The sequence below is a fragment of the Austrofundulus limnaeus genome, unplaced genomic scaffold (assembly GCF_001266775.1).
Source record: "Austrofundulus limnaeus strain Quisiro unplaced genomic scaffold, Austrofundulus_limnaeus-1.0 Scaffold18, whole genome shotgun sequence".
In the NCBI taxonomy this organism is placed as follows: Eukaryota; Metazoa; Chordata; class Actinopteri; order Cyprinodontiformes; family Rivulidae; genus Austrofundulus; species Austrofundulus limnaeus.
In genome coordinates this window covers 1,921,999-1,944,562 of record NW_013952420.1, presented here as the reverse complement: position 1 = coordinate 1,944,562, position 22,564 = coordinate 1,921,999, and the positions used below count along the sequence as shown (strand labels likewise).

Here is a 22,564-nt window from a genome sequence, read left to right as displayed (position 1 = left end):
ATCATAGCCTTATATGGTGTTTTTGGGGTGGTAATTATGCTAATCTCCTCTCGCATGCACGAGCAGCTGGATAGAACAGGTGGAATTTTACGCAGCTCATTTACGCACGTTTCCTGAAGATAAAAGAGTGTTGAATCTGACGTGACATGTTCGTACGAACCCTTTGTACGAACAAAAGTAAGAGAAATTTAGGATAAAAATACGAACATGTTCTTGCATGAGGCCCAATGGAACTGTTTGTGGCTGTGGCATGCAAATAAAACAGATTTGACTATTAGTGACTATTAAAGTAATACCTCAAATTGTATATAATAATAATTACCAGGTTTTCTTTTAGTGCTGTTTTAGTGCTGTTTTTGTAGTAATTAGGTGTTCTAATTCCGCTGTGTCATGTACCCTTTTTTCTCATCCAATTGGAAAAATAGTGCACTACCCTGTTGGCTTTGGTTCACTATTAAATAAAACAGCTTTAGAGGTCACTGGAACCTGATTTGTGTTTTAACTGTTTTTCTCCTGTTGAGCTTTCCGAAGTATCAAAAACACTGGCTTCATCCAAATTATCAACGTATCTGCTTCATCCCAAATCAAGTCTTCAAAAAGGCGTTTCCTGTGATTATTATACCCATTTTAGATCTGCGTAATCTGTCTTTATTAAATGATTCTGTACCACATAGTTTTAAGGTTGTTGTAATTAAACATTTACTCAAGTAACCTGATAGGAGTTCTGTCTAAATATAAACCTACAGTTTACTAATCTCTGATTCATCTCAGAAATCATTGAGAAAATAGTTGCAAAGTGTTCTCAGACAGATTATTTCTGTCCAGGAGTTTCAGTAAGGGGTTTGAGCTCATCATAGCACAGAAACAGGCCTGGTGAAAGTTACTAATGATATTCTCATGGCATCAGACAGTAGACCTGTGTCTATATTTGTCCTAATAGATCTCAGTGCTGTGTTCTACTGATAATTTTCTTTTACAGATGCTTGAATGTGGTTTTTAGTTTACAGGGACAGCTCTCAGTGGTTTAAATCATATTTAACTGTCAGATTCTAGTCTGTTCAACAATTAATCGTATTAATACACTTGAATTAGTCACGTCATTCTCAGGGTTTAATGTATGAATTATTGCTCTTTACTTTTACCTTTTTATTAGGTGAAATTTTAGACAGAAAAGTCTGAAAATCCATTGTTATGCTGATGATATTCAGTTATATTTATTCAAAAAGCCGATTAATGAAATCAGTTCCAAGCTTGTCTTAAAAAAACTGTTTAAAGAGCTTTCTATCTAAAAGGTAAATATAATTGTCCCTAACCTTGGTTAGTTGTCGTGCGTTTTTTTTTAAACACCTTTCAGTATATGACAAACGGGCTCCTCCTCCTTGTTCTCATCTCGCCAGTAACTGACACAAGGGGAGTTTCCCGATGCATCAAAACCAGACGCAGAGGAAACCTTGGACAAGTGTTGATATGTGCTATGCCTTATCACATGCTAATGTACCAGTGGTCATACAAGTACCCCAAATCAGTCAACCAAAGCATCATAATGGCATGCACATAAATTTCTATGTTGGGAATTCATTTTTTAAACTTTATCTTTAATTTATTAGAGTGATAGTTCATTTATTTTAAAATAGGGTTCTACAGAAAGGTTATGATAGTTTTGGACTTTTCATTATAGTTTAGTTTAATTTCATTGTGGCTTTTTTATTTTTATTCAGTTAGTTTTAATTAGTTTATAGTGGATTTGCTAATTTTTATTAGTTACTATTGCCTTTTTAGTATAATTTTTTTTTTATTTTTATAGTTTGAATAAACATATTTGCCAATGCATCCTCAAGCTTGTGATGTTCCTGGGAGTTAACTAACCAACAGCTATTTGGTCGCTAGTTATAGCAGTCCATTATAGCGACACCTTCCTAAAATAATTGTGTAACTCAATTTTGCCAAGGTCTTGGGCAATTATTTTAGGACAATGACAATAGTTGTCTCCAACCCGATGCTTACCCATTGCTTGTTTTTCATGGGAGCTGAGAGAAGCTAGCATGTCAAGATACTCATAGTTAGCCATCTAGTGCGAGCTTTATTCATGCAGGTTTTCCCTTGAGAAGCATTCCACCTATTGTATCACCTGTTTCTACTACAAGACACTTGCTTTTATTTTTCTCGCAGTCATAATCAAAGTAATCATAAAGTGGACGATGCCGCTTTCTCCTAACTTTTGCTGTCGTCATTTGGCAGACAACGCTGAGAAGCAGCAGACTGTAAACAAGTGTTGTTACAGACCATGAGGTGCTGTAAGCTGCCCACAGCTAATGTGAACAACTCAATTAAAAAAAATAAAAAACAAAATAAAATTAATTGACAAACACTAAAATTAATGATATTCTATCTGTAATTTCAGTTAGTTTTAGATAGTTTTGTAAAATTATTACAGCGTTTTAGTTCGTTTTTTTCATTTTATTACAGTATTTATTTATTTTAATTAACAATTTTTTTTTTTCCAATTTCAGTTTGTTTTGTTTTGTTGTTAGTTTTAATTAACTATAATAACCCTGCAACAAACCATCCCAAATCCAAAATGTAACTTCTATTAGCCCCAGACATCCTATCCCTGACCTCACTACCTGAAATTAACCAGTATTTATGATTCCTAACAATAACCATGGACCCCAACCCAAAGATCCTATGTTGCGCGGACCCAGAAAAGCCCCTCGCATCAATAACTGATGCGTGAGAGTTACCTAACACATCAAAATCGGACGCAGAGGAAACCTTGGACAAGAGTCAACATGTGATGAGTTGGGAGTGACAATGACCTGGATAATAGAGAGTTCTCATGAAAAAACAAGTACAGTACATAAAAAAACTCTCACAGTCAAATAGGTACATTAGTGTACTGATGGAGTGAAAGATTATAGGGAGAAAACAGTTTTTTTAACAAGTCTCAGTGTGCATGAACTGTGATCAAATGTGATATGGAGGTCACAGAGATAAGCTGACTACTCAGGTGTCTATTTAATTTATAGAGGCAGGTTTTTTTAAGTTTAACACATGTGTTCAGTGTGATTTGTCAAAAAATAAGAGAGAAAGAAACAAGATTTAGTTTCTTGCACCATATGTTCAGTGTAAATTCTGACTGGAGGACTTAGCTGTGGAAAATTGTAATCGAATAAAGAAAGAGCTGTTCTCCATGACTTCAGCTTCTCCTTCATCACCTTGTGTTCAGGTGGTGTAGTAACATGGCCCGGTGCGTGTTGCTCTGCCAGCACACTGACTACTGAGAACAATGAGCACGCTTGCTGTGTATCCAGAAGCTGCTCACACTCTGTTCTGTGAAATACCCGAGTCAACTGTCTGTTCACATCACCTTGTTAGCGCCTACGCACGTCTCAGGCTGTTCCCTATGAGGTGTGATGTTTTAAGACAATTTGATGGATTTTCCTTCATCTGCAAGGATCAATACTGTATATATATATAAAAAATCTCACAGTGAAGAAATTGAATCGTACACACATAATAATTTCACCAAAGTTGGTAAACTAGCTGTAAGATGCCTCTAGTTCTGCATAACCTTTAAATCTATTGCAACCTCACTCTGGCAATCCTTTTAGCCAGTCCGTTAGAAGAGGACTGTTCATTTTTATTGAACCAAGCTGGATATCGCCTGGTGAAGCAATCAATTTTAAACTTAGCTGTCTGAATATGTTTATAGCATCCTAAAAAATGGTTCACTAGACTGAAACAAGACTGGAGAAAATGAGGAAAAGGAGGCAAATAGACACAGAGAGAAAAATAATAATAGAACATTTACATTTTTCAGGTTAAATTTCATGGTATACTGCATGAGCAAAGGGGGAAAAAAACATTTCCAATATTTGCAAACCTTTCCAGGTTTTATACTCTATGTTTGAAATAATGACTGACATGTGATTTACTGCTTGTTGTTTTTGCCCTTTGTGAACAGGGCTGAACAATCATATTAAAGGTCAGCAGAATAACAAAGAACTGTTTTTCTAGGTCTATTCAGACTACGCTGTTGATGTTTTGTTAAAAAAATGAGAAATAAAGGTTTCTTTTTTTGTTTGATCTATTTTCAAAGTGATTGATGTGCAGCCTCCCTACAACCTTCCCCGGCTTGACAACAATGAAATCAATACACTCATTTGCAGAGGTCTGAAAAATATCTTCAATAGATAAAATGACAGAAGCTGCGAAGACTATAGATAAGCCGGCAAAACGAAATTCTCACCCGATATGCCAGGATTTTTGCACCATAATCACGTCCACATCCGCTTTCAAGAATGTAACTGAAAAGATCGATTAGTTCCTAATGCTGCCACATTTATCAATGCAAACTTTATTTGTTCCTTTTTTATAATTCATGCTTCTCACCAATGAGCAATTTATTTTTGAACTCATTCATACTCTGCTCTGATTATTATTTTTTTTAATTTGCAACAATTTTTCAACATTTACATTTTCAAATTGCATTTATTTGACATTAATTTAGAGAAATATTTAACACAAAACAACAAGGGGTAAAACATGTTTTGTTTTTCCCATTTATTGGTCTAAAACGGGGTAAGAAGGGAGAATAAATCTGGCAAAGTCTAAGTTTCCAGGCTGTCTATCATTGTTAAGCAGCTGTAAACCTCAAGGGTAAACAGACAGTTGGCTTGTCTCTGCCTGCAGCTGCTGCTATACGTTAGGATGTTTGAATGTTTAGCTGTCCGACGGCCTTGTACGCAGTCACAGACGCTCATAAATTGATGGGGAGCAAGAGCGATGAATTTTTCAGGGCATGAGGAATCCACTTCTTTTTTGAATCGTGCCCATTTGCTCCTCTGCTTGTTTACACGGAAAAGTTGAAGCCATCTCTCTAAAGTGCCGAACCTGTTGCACTCTGGCTCATCGGCATCCCCCGAGAAGCGCGGCGCTTAAAAGGAAAACCATGTCCAACGGGCTCTGACATTTGGAGGGTGTAAATCAACATCAATCCACAGTTTCACATGATGCCCGATGCCCGCTGACCTGCTCACACCAAACATCAGAAAACAGCCAGAAGTTAAAGTGCTACCTGTTACATTTCTTCATCTGATAAACATATTTGAAATCAGTAAAATACATCGAAGAATAAAAGGTGAATATTTAACATATACAGTATTGTGCTTTAAACTGCTGATTTTTTTTTGTGTTTGAGGGGAAGTAAAAAAATGCATAGTTTATTTTAGAAAAGAACTAACATTGCATGAAATAAATCAGACTGTACGCAATGTGTATGAACAGCAGGATATTAATGATTTAAAGTCTTAAGTATTTTGCTTGAATGTCTCTACATTTGCATTCATATTGCATAATGTATATTAAATGCATTTTGTGTGTAATTCATGAAAACTCATATTTACTAAAATAGATGTTTAAATATTAAATCTATGCCTAATTTATATGGACTGTAATACACTAAACATTAGGAGTAGGATGCAATGTCATACAATAAATTATAACCTAGACAATGCAAATTTGAATAGTTCGCACATTTGTCACTTTGATAAGTGGTTTTTGACCGGCACCTGTAGGATGCTAACAATACATAGTGGTGGAAATACACCAACCTGTTTCCCAACTATCAGAATATATTTCTAGATGAGTACAAAATAACTCCTATAGCCTGGTTTATAGTTGAGGCGTTGAACACGGCACAAAAGTGCACGCTCCAAAAGTGATGCAATCGCACCATCCCTGCCCAAACAATAATTCATACTTAGTATATTTTTAAACTTATTTTTAGATGGCTTATTTTTGCAGTGCATTCTCTACATTGATCTAAAAAACAACAAAACATGAAGCAACAATATCCCTGATGAGCAAAATCAGCAGAAACAAACCCTGCACCTTCTGTTCCAATAATATGTAGGATATATGTACAGTACATAGATATATGCAGCAGACCTTGTGGTAAATGGGCACAGTTATTTACAAAAAGAAAGATGAATTAGGAAAGAGTCCTTGATCAAATTAACTTAAAGCATCACTGCTTATGTGTTGAGAATTTCCCTTTGTTCAGAATAGCATCAAAATAGTTTAGTTCAGCACAATGCTTCATTTAGGTAGCATAGGAACAGTTTATTGTAAAGCTGGTACTTTATGATTTGAGCCATCACTGCATAATTATCAAAATAAGGGATGACATAAACATATATTTAGAAAGACCTGAATGTCTGTCACCCTTTTTTTCCTGTGTGTATGCACATTGTGTGAATTTTGGGGAAAATATTTGAACAATAAGTTTAGAAAATTGCACTTCTTGAAGGGATTCCATCCACCTATGATTTCTAAGTTTAAAAGTAAGATGTTGAACAAAATTTTCAGCTACTACTACACCGAATTATATCCTAATTTTAGTTTAAAAAATTAAAAAATAACACTGAGTTATGGCAGTTATTGTGTTTGCTAATGTTAATTAGCAGAGGGAGCTATGTAGAATTGGACCCCAGAAGTTAATCAGCTGTAGATGTGCATCCAGTTCAGTTTCATTAAGATGTTTTGCTAACAGACAAGAAAACACTTGAAAACACAGAAAAAGGCTATTAAATTATTGCCTTCTTTTGTGACGGCAGGTGACAATGGAGAAATAATAACCATTCATATTAAACAGCATTTTTTTGAAATCCTCATTAAATATTTGCTGAAGACTAGATGTCTGTGCCGAGTTTGAAATACTCGCTGCTGTTGATTCAGAAAGCAACTGCTCAGTAATCCATGTCCTCAAGTGCAATGCTTATTACAAGAAAATCAGTTCAGCTGCTTTGTTCAGAAACTCTTGGGAAATGCCTAATAATGTGTAGCTGCTTGTTTTCATTTTGTTCGTTTTTTTAAACAAAAATAAAAAAATGCACAAGTACCAATTTTGGCCATTATTCCAAGTTTCAACCCACACCAGCAAATTCGTTAACATTGACAATGTCTTACAATCACATCAGAGAGTAACAAACAACAGCCATGCTAAAGAATTTCTTTTAAAATTCTGGTCTGAGGCGTTCAAATCTAGAGGCACTTCTGCATCCGAATGCTAGATTTTAGGGCTTCTACACCGATGACAAGAGCTACCTGATGGACTGTCAAAACACATCAATGTTGTCCCACATGGACTCTCTGTCACACTCCTCTTAGCAATGTCAACATGCAATACTTAGCAGTCATTGCCACACTCGCAGCACCTCCTTTTGACTCTGACTTCCTGTCTCTCTAGCTCTCTCTCTCGGGATGACAACTCTCAGGGACAAGAGCACCCGCCTTTCTGACTGATTAAAGCTCCTTTTGGTGAAATATAATCAACAGCAATCAGGATAACATACACAAAACAGATGATCCCATTTACACAGGACGCAGAGGGAAAAAACGGATAAGCTTAACCTGAAGGTGAGGAGTTAAATCTATTTGGATGGAGGTGCATTAAACCATTTCGAAAAGCCAGAAATGTGTGTGTCTAAAGGCTGTTTTCTAAACAAAAGTCAAGGATTCGTGACTCATGTGTGTTCTGAATTATTCAACAATGAACTTCTATAAATTGATTTAGCACGAGCAGAACCCAAAAGGCAATTTTTCATGTTTTGTTTTCTTCAAAACTATCCATGGAAATTCATTAAATATGCATGCACATGCCTGCAACCTCTATCTTTTATTGCTTGCTTTGGAGCAGGTTAGGCTGCAGACAAGAGATCAACATGTGTGAAAGCAAAACAGCCAAACCAATCAATTCTTTCAGAAAATTCAAATAAATATATGGGAAAAAAAAGACTTTGATGGGTGGTCAGTGAAAGACCCTCCTGTCTAGTATTCCAAGGTTAGACTGCATTCATCTTAAAGGTTTATGCTGGCAATAAACAAACAGATTTTATGCTTTTTGACCTGAAGAAATAATTCAAACTGTTTACTTTTTCCTTATTCAAAGTACTTAACTAAAAAGTTATAGGCACCATTTTTAACTAGTTTTGCATGAACTCAGCACATTCTATGTTCATTTCCTTATACGTACAGTTTTTCAACATTTCAAAATTATAAGAAATCACAATTAAAATAAACTATTGCACAAAATTTTTATATAGCCCTTCAGAGCATGGTTTGTGCCAAATATGCCCTAACGGGCTGTATAAAACAGTTTTAAAACTTCCAGATTTGCATCTAAAACATGTTATGAACACTTCATGCCATACAATTCCACCTGCAACACACAGATTTGACAAAATAAGCTCACACTAATCTAGATTTGGTCTGAACTTCTCATACTTAGAGACAGTGATCCTATTTTGCAACACCCAGAAAAAAATGTCTGACTTTACTTGCTGCAGCTGTGTAGCTTTCAGTCGTCTATTCTCACATTGTCTTTCTCATAGAGAAGATAAGAGCAGTTTGAGCAGATCTAAATCTCCGTGTGTGATCTATCATCTGAAACCTGGGTTGATAAACTCAGCTGATAACTGGCAATGTGACACGACTCAGCGATAACTCCACTGCCAGGGTTAATTAAGTCAACAAAAATAAGTTTGAATGCTTTGCCTTGAACGCTAGAAACAGTAAAAAAAAATATACAATATTTGTACTTAAGGATAAAGGATTACATTTCTAATTAAACCAGTTTTATTTCACATTTTTCAGAATGTTCAATGATTTTCATGGATGGGTCTTTAGAAGATTTGTATTTCCGAATCAGGGGGTCAACAAAATGTGTCCCTTGTGCAATTTGTGGCCCTTAAAATTATTTTTGTGTGACCTGAGACTGCAATTTAAGAAGGAAACGTTTGGCCTATACAGCCTTATGTAGTTGGACACTGCAAATTTTAAGAAAATATTTTTATAAATTTAAGGTATACCATGAAACAGGATTTTAAAAAATAAACCCCCTTCTAAGATCTTGTGTTTAATTACCCATTTTCATTCATTTTATTCCAATTTCATAATAAAAGGGACCACAGACCTTGACAGACATTTACCAAAAAGTAAACTTTTGGGTAACTATTCGTAAAACTGGGCTAAATTTCATAAGCACTGAGTGCTGTTTAGTGGGTATAAATTACAATCAACTTTAATAGTATCCCTTCAAACCTAACCTTCTATGAATATGTTTCATCGACTGCCACATTTACACCTTTTCAGTGCCTCGACCAGCCTTTTAGGATGGGTAATCCATGGTCCTGTGTGTCTGAAAGATTGTTGGTGAAATTCGGTCAGGTGGATTTCAACTGTGAGCCAAACACATTTTCATTTCAAGGGTCTACCACCAGGTCACAAAGCCCCTTCTTAGTCGCTAAATAGACTGAAGAGTTGAATGATTAAACCAGGGGTGTCTAAGCCTGGAGGGCCACAATCTTGCATGTTTTAGAGATCTTTCTGCTCCAGCACACCTGATTTGAATGAACGGGTGATTGACAGGATTCTGTACAACTTGACGAGGTCATTAAATCATCGAATCAGATGTGTTGGAGCAGGGCAACAAGTAAAACGTGCAAGATAGCGGGCCTTGAGGTCAGGGATTGGACACCCCTGGTGTTTAACTGAGTACAAGAAATCTCCAATTGATATTTGTTTGTTTGTAGATCAGTCCAAAACTTTTCAGAAATACCTATTCTAAAATGTGAAAGGTGAAGACGTGATGTTTGCAGATACATTCAAGAATCTGCACAGCCCACATGTACAACAAATGTCACATCTGGTTGTGAAAATAGAATAATTCATTGTTATAACGTTATCAATACAAATAGTTAAACCATGATTAATAATATTATCACGTGGAACTAATTTTTACCCCTTTTTTATACAAGCCAGTTGTGTTTTCAAACACAATATATAGTATAATTTATAAGTTGCACTAGTATTTCACTGTGCAAACATTTTCTAAAACGTTTGAATACACATCCCAAAAGACCTCAGGTCACACAAATCAAGCTGTTAGCACCATGTCAACACCTCATGCACTAATCGACACATAATATAACACATGAATGCTCAAATGCTGCATTGACTCACCAGATGGTCGATGGTTCAGATCCTTCAATTTCCAGATAATCTGACTTCTCCTCCATCTGAAACTCGGTGAACACCAGAGAGATGGTGTCGCCCGGATCTGCCAGTATGGTCCACTTACACTCCCCGCTGCTGCCCAGGCCCCCGGCGCCGCCACCGCCGCCAGTGCCAGGGGAGTCTCCGCCCGGGAAATCGAAGCTGGAGATGAGCCCACTGGAGCCCCTCAGGGTGCCGCCGCACGTGTCCTCCGCTGTCAGTCACAAGAGGAGAAAATCAGCGTTTAGAGATTGTGTGGAAGAACAGACACGTACTCTGGGTCATGTCAGCCTTTTACTTGAATGATGGGGGAGGGGGAGAGCCTACAGGCATAAAACATCTGCAGCTGTCTGCTCAGATAAATGCAGAGCAAAAAAATCCAGGAAGGTGTACAGACAGAAACAAAAGCCACTTAAACCAAAAAAAAAATCTTTGTTTTGTTTTTCACACAGTAATAGGCTGTCAACATGAAGCATCGAGTTCGAGAACAAATGTACATCTGTCTAATAAGACAAAATCTGAAAGTGTTTCCATTGGCACGAATCATCGAGCAAACTGACAAGTGCTGATTCACAAAAGAAACTATCAATTAACAAGTTGATTAACCGATTCATTGTATGCCAACTCTGTCAGTTGTCTACAATCCAGTCAATCAGAGGTGAGAAAGGTCTGAGTATATTTGCCGCTCTGTGTCATTGATTCGGTTTCTTTAAAGCTTCATCAGGTTTCAAGCAACGAACAAATTGTGATAAACAGCTTAAAATCCTTTACACGCAAAAAAATAAACAAATAAATAAATAAAATTCAATGTGGCATGGCAAGTCAGCTGAATTTCATTGCACTCTACCTTAACAGTGGCTTGCTCTATTTTACTCCAGACTGCCTTTCACTTTCTTCCTACTCTTTCTACTATAAGTCGCCACTCTCCTATCTATCCCTGTATTCAATTTTTCCCACTCTCCGAAGAATCCTAATGATGGCAGGGCTTTCACAGTTTTCACATCATTTAAGACTAATACGTGACACTCGGCTGTGCCAGCCAAAACCTTTGATGGCTCAGTGCTCCACTCAGGGCTGTCAGAGATGCCAGTCCTGAACTATTCCCTTATGCTGCATTAAATGACTGGTCAAGAAACCAGGAAGTGGGTGGATGGATCTGAAAAAAAGATGAAAAAAAATGAGAGAAAACTGGGAGGGAATAGAAAAGCTTGGCCGCTAGTTGGTTCGGTTTGTGTCATTTGACACATTAGCTGGAGCCGGAGAAGTGATCAACGTTCTTACAGGGAAGGCAGAGAAGAGAAATTGATACTGTGTTACACCTAATGACTGTGACACATGTAGGATTTGTATGAAGGACACAGACTTTCACTTTTAAAACTAGATCAAGGACAATGTTAGAATAGAATCATTTGTTAAATGCTGGCAGAATTGCAGCCACCAAAGTAGCCAGAGAAACAATTTGCTGCAATAAATAAATAATACTGTCTTCCATGAAACATTTACACCAAAAAAGATGCATAGACACACACCAAAGTGCTTTAAATATTTGGATATGTTTATTAGCTGAGAACAGTCATCAATCATTTGAGAGAGCGACAGATAATTTATGTAAATTATACTGTATGTGTGATGTCATGAGTGGAGATTGTCATTCTTCTGTGGTTATTGCTCTGCTCACTGGATGGTAAGTCTGTTCTACTCTCTTTACAACCAATTAGAACATAGCTAAATCCCTAAAACTTTAAAAGAGTGCATCCCAGCCTCAGCATCAAGCTAATGTAACCAGCCCGGCATGAAATCTTGACAACGATGCTGGCGCGAGCAGGCACCACATCATGGATACTCTACCATCACATCCTTGCACATGCTCCCCTCAGGGCCCCAATAATCTGCCACCATGTTATTGAATCAACATAATGTTGCAACCATTTTGTGCATGCTTGAATCCATTGTGGACCTATCGCATGCAATGATGATTCCACTGCCTTATTAATATGCAGTTGAAAACTTTGCAAAACCCAGCAAAGACCATCTACATTCTGGCATTTTTAAGTGTGGAAGAGGCATAAAGAGTATTCCAATCACATTTAAACATCACAATTTAGATTTAGGACATTGACACTAAACTGAAATCAAATAATTTATGTTTTTTTCATTATAATACACTCTTTAAACAGTTGTTTAACCCCCATACTCATTATCAATGAAAAAAAGTTTGTACTTTGTTGCATGATATCAACAAATACAATGTTGCCATTGGGTAGAGGCTCCCTCATTGTTTCTAAATTAAACTGGTTAGTATTTTACTGCCAAACTATGTCTCAAAATTAACTCAGTGTTTATTTTTTTTTATTTATTTATTTATTTATTTATTTATTTATTTATGTATTGTTGTCCAAGAAAAACTCATGTCTTTAGTACTACCAAGTGAAAACTCTTAGGGTAAAGTTTAACCTTTCTTTATTTGTTTGACAGTGAAATACAGTTACTTTCAAAAGGAAATCTGAGAAGATTTAAAACTTTTGACTTTCATCAAATGCTGTATTGTTGTATCCTTCTCTCGCAAAGCATGTCTAATAGGCTGCACAAAGGGCTCACCTATCATGAATGTTCTGATCTATAAATGCTTGTTTTAGGCTGCCCGTTTAAAAAATCAAGCAGATGTTAATATGCAAGTCTGATTAAAAAAACAGCTACTATGAACAAGAAGCTGTCTGTTAAAGTTTTATTAAATTTTTGTAAAGAAATAGAAACAGAACAGTGCTTTAACAGTCTGCTGGTGTCGGGCCAGCAACATGATGCTTACTGAGCATCTCGCAGGACATTTCAAAACAGTCTGAACAAGAAATGAAAGGATAGTTCTGCAACAACATTTACGGTAGGTGTAAAGACACAATAGAATTGAGTCTGGGAGATTACAATGCAAATTAAAATCACAAGTATGTCTGTTATGGTAAGGTAAATTATGTCCCTTCTCCAAGTTACCATTCATTCAAACCACCCTAATGTACCTGATTTAAACTGGTCTGCTTTCAGTTAAAGTTTGGTCTGATATGAAATAAAAACAAGTACTGTATATCCATGAAATTTGGACTCTGAAAAAAGGTTATACTGGACCAAGTTGTGTGGTCTGAAACCATTTACTACAGTAGTTATCAAATTATATTGATATGCAATTTGAAAATGCAAGTACACTTAATTTGAACACAGCACTTTGTTGAATCTGCTGAAAGCCATGAGGAATCTTGAGTCTTATGATTCACCTATGCATTAAGCTGGCCATAGTCTGTGTAGGTAAACAAATATGGCTGCTGAGTTCACCATTTGACCTAATTTAAGTTATTTTAATAGGTAATAAAAAGCATTTGTTGGTTGGCTTCCAGTCACAAATTTTACTCACAAATTTGTAGTTTAAAGGACACATTACCATCAAAAAAATAATAATAATTTTGCCAGTTTTGTTTCTCACAGATTATTTTTCTTTGTTCTGTTTTCATTACTTTTCAAGTACGTTTTCTCTACACAAACGTTAATCACTTCATTATTCAAAACTCCATAAACCGTCCATAAATTAACTGAAAGAAACCCTAAAATAGCTTGGATTTATTTATGCTATATTCTGTATACATTATTATATTATGAAACTGACATTAATTATCACTATATCTGATTAAAAAATATATTATTCTTAAAAACTTTGATGCACAGGAAATGTTTGTAGCTACTGCCAAGAGAAAAGGACCAACAAATACATTTTTGTCACAAGCTGGGTGTGTTTAGGTAATATTCATTTCATTCAAACAACTGTAAAAGTACAATTTGCAAGTCAAAAGAACTTATTAATTTTACCAATTATCCCTAAAATAAAATTAAAAATATTTAAACTTTCCTTTGTTGCTCAAGACAAAACTGTGCACATTTTGATATAATTTGCAGTGAAACAAATGTGTTTCAAACATACTGAGAGCATGTGGGGCATCAGATCATGTTTGAGGCGTTGTGGAATGATGCACTGTTTGCAAATTTAAGTATCAAAATTCAGCAGAAACAACGCTGTAGGTAAGAGGAGAGGAAGTTCAGTCCTGAGGCACGTTGGCACAGCGAGTACAATTTTCACTAATGGTTTCAACAGAAAAATATGTAGGACAAAACATTGCCAGAGTGACTAAAAGTAAACATGCAAGGGACGTCTGTTTACTGACTGCAAGCGACATTAAACATTTTTTTTCTAGCAAACTAAAACGAAAATGCAAATCAATCTTTGGTTTGTGTGCTGTAGCTTATTGTGCGATATTTCAAGATAAGGCTCACTAGAGGTTTAATAAAGAGGTCCACAGCCACATTTATGAAAAAAATTGCCTCACTTGTAACTTAATAATGTCTACAGGTGCAGACAAATTGCACAAAAAATATCAGCAAGATGCTTTGAAGAAATTCCCAAACATACGGAGAAAGCAAGAGATGACTGCGCTGCTTCTGTGAGAAGCATCCATGCATGATATTGTACATCATGAGACGCAAACCTATGGGCCTGGGGCTCAAAAATGCTTTGCAGCTGTAATATTTTCAATCGCTTCAGTCAAATATACCCTACAGCTTTCACTTGTTCCGCAGTGTTGAACAGTGAAATCTAGGGTACAGATTTTGTAAATAAAGTTGAGTGGCAAAACACAGGCACTAAATGCTGGGCAGTGTGTTCCTTAGCAAATCAACAGAGCATGGTCCGGATTTAAAAACAAAGAAAAAAAATGGTGTCAAGAAAAAAAAATAAGATGGTGTAAGGATTAGGACTGCTTTAGCTTAGCTCATTTACATCCCCGGCATCAGCAATCTAATGCTACTTGAGGAGGGATTAAGCCTCTCTCTCCCCTTGACTTTGATCAGATATACAGCACTTGTCTTTCTGCTTTGAAATAGTCACCCTCAAGGAGAGAAGGGAAGGAAGTCGTGTATAATTTTCTACACAACCGGAGGTTTTTCCTCCTTAATAATCCTCGTGTTAATGTAAGGCAGTGACTCTGTCTACAGTAAATCACTCATGTGCTCAGCTGTAAGTCACGTTATTCAGGTTTGAGGAAAATGTAATGGGTGAAGAGATGCAATTCATACAGCACCACGCATATTTCTAGGGTCAATGCATTGCATTGACAATTTTGAGGTCATTTAGAGTTTTAAATGAGTTTAATGATGAAAACAGGGGGTCAAATAAGCAATTTGCATCAAATGACAAAGGAAAGTGTAAGAGGTATTCATTTGATCAGTCATTTTTTTAATAGTCTCAGAATCACCACCTGGTTATCTTACAACCAGTGTATGACCTTTCTGTCCTGTTTTGGGTTGCTGAAATCAGTCATAATTGTCACTGGGTGAGAGGTGTGGTAAATCTAGGACAGGTTATGACTGGGTTAATCGATTGGGGTTAATTAAATGTGACACAGTTCAGATTCTGATATAAATAGAAGTACTGTATTTATTTGTGTACAATACTAGAAATATAACCCTAAAAATCATCCTTAAAGTAGGGGGTTAGTATTATATATGGACTATTGGTGATTCAATTTTTTATGCTTTTTAAGCTCAAAAATGATGATCGTATTATACTTGAGACTGTATTATACATGAATAAATACGGTACTTCCCATCATTTCATCTTCTCGTCTGATTCTATCTTTGAAACTTTGGTCGCCTCACATTAAACTTTGTGCACATGAGAAGGATCCTTCTTATGTAGGGGTCACCTCGAGTGAAGAAACAAGATTTACTGCCTCGAAGCAGGCCTCGGACAGGCCTGATGAGAGGACAGGAACTATATCACAAACTGAACTCTATTTAGGCCATGACAGGTCATTCTAACCGTGGAAGAGAACCCCTCAGTTCTCTTAATCAGATAATGGACAGAACAATCTCTTCTGTTCGTGATTCATTTGTTGTTTAACTAAGAATGTTTATGCATTTGTTAAATCATGATAATGACTGTCACAGGAAAAGTGGAACCACTTATTTTCTTTTATCATGCCTTAAAGATTTAAAATGGTATAAAAAATCACAGAGAATCTGTTTATAATGTTTTTATTGTGTTTTTTATGTAAATCACTGTTTTTATTTTACTGTAAACACAGTAATATAATTGTGGATTTTTCCTGAGAAAATCTTCCATTTATCTGGACTAACAGAAGGTTCAGAACTGATTATAAAACAGAAATGTTAATTAATCAACTGCATCTGAGTCAGCGGCAGCTCAACCGCTGAACCCGACTCTGACACACAATGACACCTTCCTCTGTGAGCTGACACAGTCAGCAAACACAGAACACTACCTACCACAGGTAGTGAAAGGCCTGCAGATCCAAGGATCCCACACAGATGAAGCTGTCCTATCCCTCTGGACAGATAAATCTGCAATCAGCCAGATCTTCTATGAAAACTTAGCTGAAAAACACTTGGGCCTACAACTGGTAAAAAAAAAAAAATTCGCTTCCCAACAGCCCCTAACAGCAAACAGGTTCTGACTGCAACAGGAGTCATTAACCTGAAACTGATCTGGAACCTACGAGAACTGGTCCATCCGATCTTCGTGGTCCCAAACCTTCCACATTCCATCTACATAGGTTCTGACATTTTGGTGAGACCAGTTGTCCAAGTGGACACCATCAATAATGTACTGTGGTCCCTGAAAACAACCCCAAAAGAACTTCCTGTGCTAGACACAGTTAACCTAAAGGCTGGACAGACCATCCCTGAGGTCTGCCAAGTCGCCAACAACCAACTTACCACAATCCCTCCTCAAGTAATAAACATTTTGGTGTGAATCCACATCCTAGCTGGTCAAGCTATTGACCACAAACAGGCTTTCTTTCAACCAACCTCTAGGTTCTTCAACCTAGGACTCTCTCTCGAGGCCACAACACAAGTGAGCCTCGACTCCAGGACTACTTCTCTCACTGTGTGCAACATAAACACAGAAGAGATGGTGATCCCTAAAAAGACGCCACTAGGATGGTTAATCAGTACCGATTTTGATGACTTTGAACTGAGCGTTCCAGTTCTGGGAGAAATTCCTGAGAATTTAATCCCAGATCACCACACTGAGCCGGTCTTGTTTACAAAAACAACACAGGCCATAGCTATCTTCTCAGCCACCGATTTCAACCGTGACACAGTCAGAAGGATCGATCTCGACCAGGAAGACAGCTCTGTGCCCCAAACCTACAGTGTCCTACCTGTTAGCAGGCCGGACAACATGGAGGGGGATCCGCTGAAGCTCCCTACAGAACAAGACCCCTCCTCAATTCCTTCACAGATTGAACAGGTGGTCGCCCAAGCTGACGCCCTAAAAACTGATGAAGAAAGAGACAAACTTAGCAAAGTTCTCCTAAAGTATGAGAAGTCATTCTCAACTGACTCATTGGACTGCGGACTGACCTCACTCCACACAGTACGCATCCCAACCCCATCAAATTCTCCACCAACATATGTCAGACAATACAAAATCCCTTTGGCAGCACATCAGCCTATCCAAGAAATCATTGATAACCTTTTGGAAAAAGGTATTATCAGACAGTGCAATAGCACTTACTCTGCACCTTTATGGCCAGTTTTGAAACCAAAYGGGAAGTGGAGACTCACAATAGACTACAGAAAGCTTAACAAACAAGTACCCTTGTCCAGGTGGCCAATGACCCAGCTCCARCAGGAACTGCCCAAGGTCACCAATGGTAGGTACTTCTCAACACTCAACGTGGCTTCTGGTTTCTGGACCATACCTGTACACGCCGAGGACCAACACAAATTAGCTTTCACCTTTGCTAGCCGTCAATACACCTTCACCAGGTGTCCCTTTGGCTATGTTAACTCACCTGCAGAGTTCAACATTTTTCTGAACAAAGCGTGTCCAGATGCTTATGAACGTGGGACTCTGATTTATGTCAATGACATYCTCTTGAGACAACCAACTCTGGAGGAACATTTGACTGAAATAGACCATGTTCTAAATCAGTTGACAACTGCTGCTGCCAAAATCTCACTGTCAAAATGCCATTGGTGCAAAACTAAAGTGGACTTTGTGGGCCTACTAGTAGTTCCTGAGGGAGTGCAGCCACAACTTAGTCACACCCAAGGCCTAGACAACCTCAAAACTCCCTCCAATCTCAAAGAACTACAGAGTTTTCTGGACGTGTGTAACTTCTCACGCCAGTTTATAGAAAACTACGCAGATCCGGCAAAACCACTGACTGAACTGCTAAAAAAGGATGTTCCATTTGTCTGGACTGACAGACAGCAGCAGGCAATGGACACCCTCAAAGACAACCTAAAATCTGCCCCATGTCTGGCCTACCCAGACTACAACAAAGACTTCCATTTAGAAGTGGGCTTCTCAGCTCACTGTCTAAGTGCAGGTTTGTACCAAAAACACAACAAAAACAAACGTGTGGTGGCCTACACCAGTAAAACAATGGCAGGCCCTGAGCTAAAATACTCAGACTGTRAGAAGGCCCTACTGACCACTGTGTGGGCAGTAGAACACTTCTCTTACTACATAGGCGGACAAAAAATCATTGTGGAAACACAACATCAGCTAGTGACTTTCCTAAACAGCCAACGCATCAGAGATGGTGTAGTGACAAACTCACGTGTGGCCACGTGGCTTCATGGCACTACGAAGTTTTGACCTAGAAATGGACAAAACAAAAAATCATATCTGGGAACCGACTTGGCAATCTTCCAAAGCTGTACACGTCGTACCAGCAACACAGATGCCAGTTGACAAAAAAAACCCAAGTAAGTGAGGGTCCAAATCATCACTACTTTGATGCTAACATCTGTAAAGGCATGACAACAGTGTACGTGGTTGGATGCTCATTCCACCACGACAAAGTCTGCAAAGCTGGTGTTGGGGTGATCCTACTCCAAGACCACCAACAAAAAACTTTTAGTTTCAAATTAGGCTCTCAGTCCTCTCAGTACGCTGAGATTGCTGGTATCCTAGTAACCCTCCAGATCGCAGTTGATACAGACGCTAGTCATCTGCACTGACTCAAACTATGCCCGCCTAAGCTTCTCATGTCATCTTGCTCAGTGGAAACTAAAAGGTTTCCTCACCAGCAACAAGAAGGCAGTTAAGCACAAAGAGCTTTTCATGGCATGTGATCACTTGGTGACCTCAYATGACCTACAGATTTACTGGAAGAAAGTTCCAGGACATTCACGAGTCCCAGGCGATGACAAGCACTACAATGACTTTGCAGACTCACTAGCCAAGAGTGGAGCCGTAGACGGCACCCCATGGTCCTTTGACCCCCCCTGGCTAATCAAAGCTCAAACAACTCGGCTCACGGTCGAGGTATCAGCTATTATACCTGTACAGGCTGCAGCTAAACCGGCTGGAAACACAGTCCCTGTACGACCTATGCTGACTGACCCCGACATCATACAGCTACAGGAGCTAGATCCTGCTATCAACTCCCTGATACTGTACTTGACTGACCCAGACAAAAATACYCCATTAAAAGAGGCACTGGACTCTGATCCAGACTTAAAATTACTCTATCAGTCACGCAAACAGTTGAAACTAATCAAAGGCATCCTAACTTATTCTCATGAGAAGACATCTTCACCTGTGTTCGTGGTTCCTCATGACCACAGTGGGGGGTGATGTTAGTTCATGCCCATGACCTTCCGTCCGCAGGACATAAAGGGAATAAGGCCACACTCAAGGCATTGAAACATATCACCTACTGGCCTGAGATGAAAAAGGATGTAAAAGATTTTGTTGAAGGGTGCCTGGTGTGCGGCCAGTTCCAACCGTCCAGACCACTTCACAGGGCACCACTGCACAACAGAGGGATTACATTCCCATGGTCTGACCTTCAGATTGACTGGGTTGGACCTATCACTAAATCCGCTAGAGGAAATAAATATTTTCTCTCCGTGACTTGTGTGTTCACAAAATGGGTCGAATGTCTACCAGCTCTAAACGGCACAGCACAAACAACCGCTACGTTGTTAATGAACCATGTGTTCAAGGTTTGGACTGCCCATTAGGGTGAATTCAGATCGAGGGACACACTTTACAGCTGAAGTGATGCAAGAACTGTGGAAGACGCTAGGCGTTAAAGCCAACTTCCATATTGGCTACTACCCACAGGCATCAGGCCAAGTAGAGAGAGCAAACAGATCTGTGTTCCTTCCATCTGTGTTCCTTCCATGTTTTTTGTTTTGTGCTCACATTGGCAGCAACCTCAACACTTACAATTCAATATATTGCTCTATACTTTTAAAATGAACAGAACTGGTTGTAGGTCAGTTCTTAGAGCAGTCATCCTCCAGTGCCAGAGTTGTAGGTTTCATTCCACCAGTCTGCAGTCACACGTCGAAGTGTCCCTGAGTAAGACTTGAACCATTCATTGCCTTTGATGTGTACCCCGACAGTATGAATGTAATTTAAAGCACTGGTTAGACTAGCTTTTTTGATGTACAGCTGTTTTAGTGTGTGTGAAAATGGATAAACGAGGACTTAGATTATGTAGAAAAATGCTTGAGCAGCCTGGTTGGCTAGAAAGGAGCTAAACAAGTACAGTCCATTTACCATTTACCAAATTCTCCTAAATCACTCGTACGCACAACTTAAGAACAAATCTGTGTGAACGGTTCTTGCATGAGGCCCAATGAGCCCAAACACAAAGCCAAGGAAACTCTCAATTGGTTTCAGAGAAAGAAACTAAAGCTGCTGGAATGGCCCAGCCAATCACCTGACCTGAATCCAACAGAAAATCTATGGAAAGAACTAAAGATCAGAGTTCATAGAAAAGGTCCACGAAAGCTTAAAGATTTGAAGACTGTTTGTGTGGAAGAATGGGCCAAAATCACACCTGAGCAATGCATGCGACTGGTTTATCCATACAGGAAGCGTCTTGAAGCTGTCATTGACAACAAAGGCTTTTGTACAAAGTATTAGATAAATTTCAGTAAGTGTGTTCAATACTTTTCCCCTGTGCCATTCCACATTATTACAAATAACTTCATTTCTGGACATTTATGGTTTGATTTCTTTGTATGTATGGATCACTTGAGTTGTTACCAACATCTGGTGAAAATTTCATGTCATTAGCACCTCTAGTAATATATTTACAGAGCAAAATGGTGACGTGTTCAATATTTATTTTACCCGCTGTATATATCATTGATATAAGAGCAAATTTTCATTTGTAAGCTTGGTCTGTCTGAAAGTTTAAAAAGCACTGCAGACAGAACTATGCATTAAGTTTCCTCTATTTTCCTGGCATGAAATTGTTTTTTAATAAGCAAGGTTTTCTGTAGCCTATTTTTCTCTTTTTGTTGAGCGGTGGCTGGCAGCCAGATGACTGTGTATTAGTCCATATTCTCATGTTACCATGCTGTCCCCTGTTTGCTGTCTTGTTGTGTGGTTTAATGAATGTCAAGAGACAATTTAGATGGAAGGACTTAAAATGAGCATTTGGGAATAACTCACAATAGGTATTAATTCTCCAATTCATTGCCTTTTTTGTCCTCACAGTTGATTCTGTCTTTTTTTACTTATTTTCTGTCACTCTTTCAGTGGTACAAATGTTTTTGTGCAAAAATGTTAAACCATCTCTGATTTTATGATAGAATTTCATATAAGGCTTAAGCTTTCTGAACATCTTTCTCTTTGAAATTTGACTGCTTTTAATTTAATTTTATGTATAGTCTTTGTACCAAAGCATGAAAAAAATGTATTTTAGTGTGTAGATGTAAATAAATAAAAAGATAAAAAAAATAGACAAGAAGAAAACAAACACCTGAGAGATGCACCGTCCACCAGTTCATTCATTTTCAGCTAATAACTCATTGAAAAGCACATTGGTGCTAAGACATGAATTTATTTATCAAACTTTGCTATATTTGTTGTTTTTTATGGGCTCAGCTTAATAAAAAGAAAGAAATTCTGTATTTGTAATATTTTGCTTGTACAAAAAGACACAAGATCACATTTAGAATTGGTTCTCTGTAACCTGTCTTATGTGACAGCATACTGAACATCATATGTTGAGATAAAGGAACCATTTAATGACCAAATGATTTTTAGATTAGACTTAAGGGATTTTGAAAACAAAAATTAAACATTAAAACATTTGTTTTCTATTTGGTCAGATACTGAGCTTTTTTGTTTTGAACATCAATAAAAACAAAAAAGCAGCCTAAAGGTCAGAAAAGTGTTTGAAAATAATACTGACCAACAGTAATTCAAGAAATTACATGAAACAAAAAACTTTCTAAGCAAAATATTAATGGAAAATGACTAAATGTTCATATTACTGTTTAAGGTTTATCTGTTTGCTATCTTTCATAATGCTGTGCATTCATAACCTGCTACCAAATTTAATTCCATTACTAAAACTTTCCTCATTATTAAAATGACCTAATTGAATGTATTGTAATCAGGGGCAGATCTACAAGGGGGCAAGGGGGGCAACTGCCCCCCGTTATAGAGCCTTGCCCCCCCCCCAGC

At 37.9% G+C, this 22,564-nt stretch overlaps 1 protein-coding gene across 1 annotated transcript in view; it reads right to left on the bottom strand.

Moving 5' to 3' along the window:
- The window catches only part of LOC106514228 (CUB and sushi domain-containing protein 3), a gene marked incomplete in the record, with an annotated part of 356,940 nt that overhangs the window by 228,712 nt on the left and 105,664 nt on the right, over positions 1-22,564 (bottom strand). Inside the window, 1 exon segment of the mRNA XM_014003387.1 lies at positions 10,024-10,270. Within this exon segment, the coding sequence (XP_013858841.1) occupies positions 10,024-10,270 (247 nt within the window).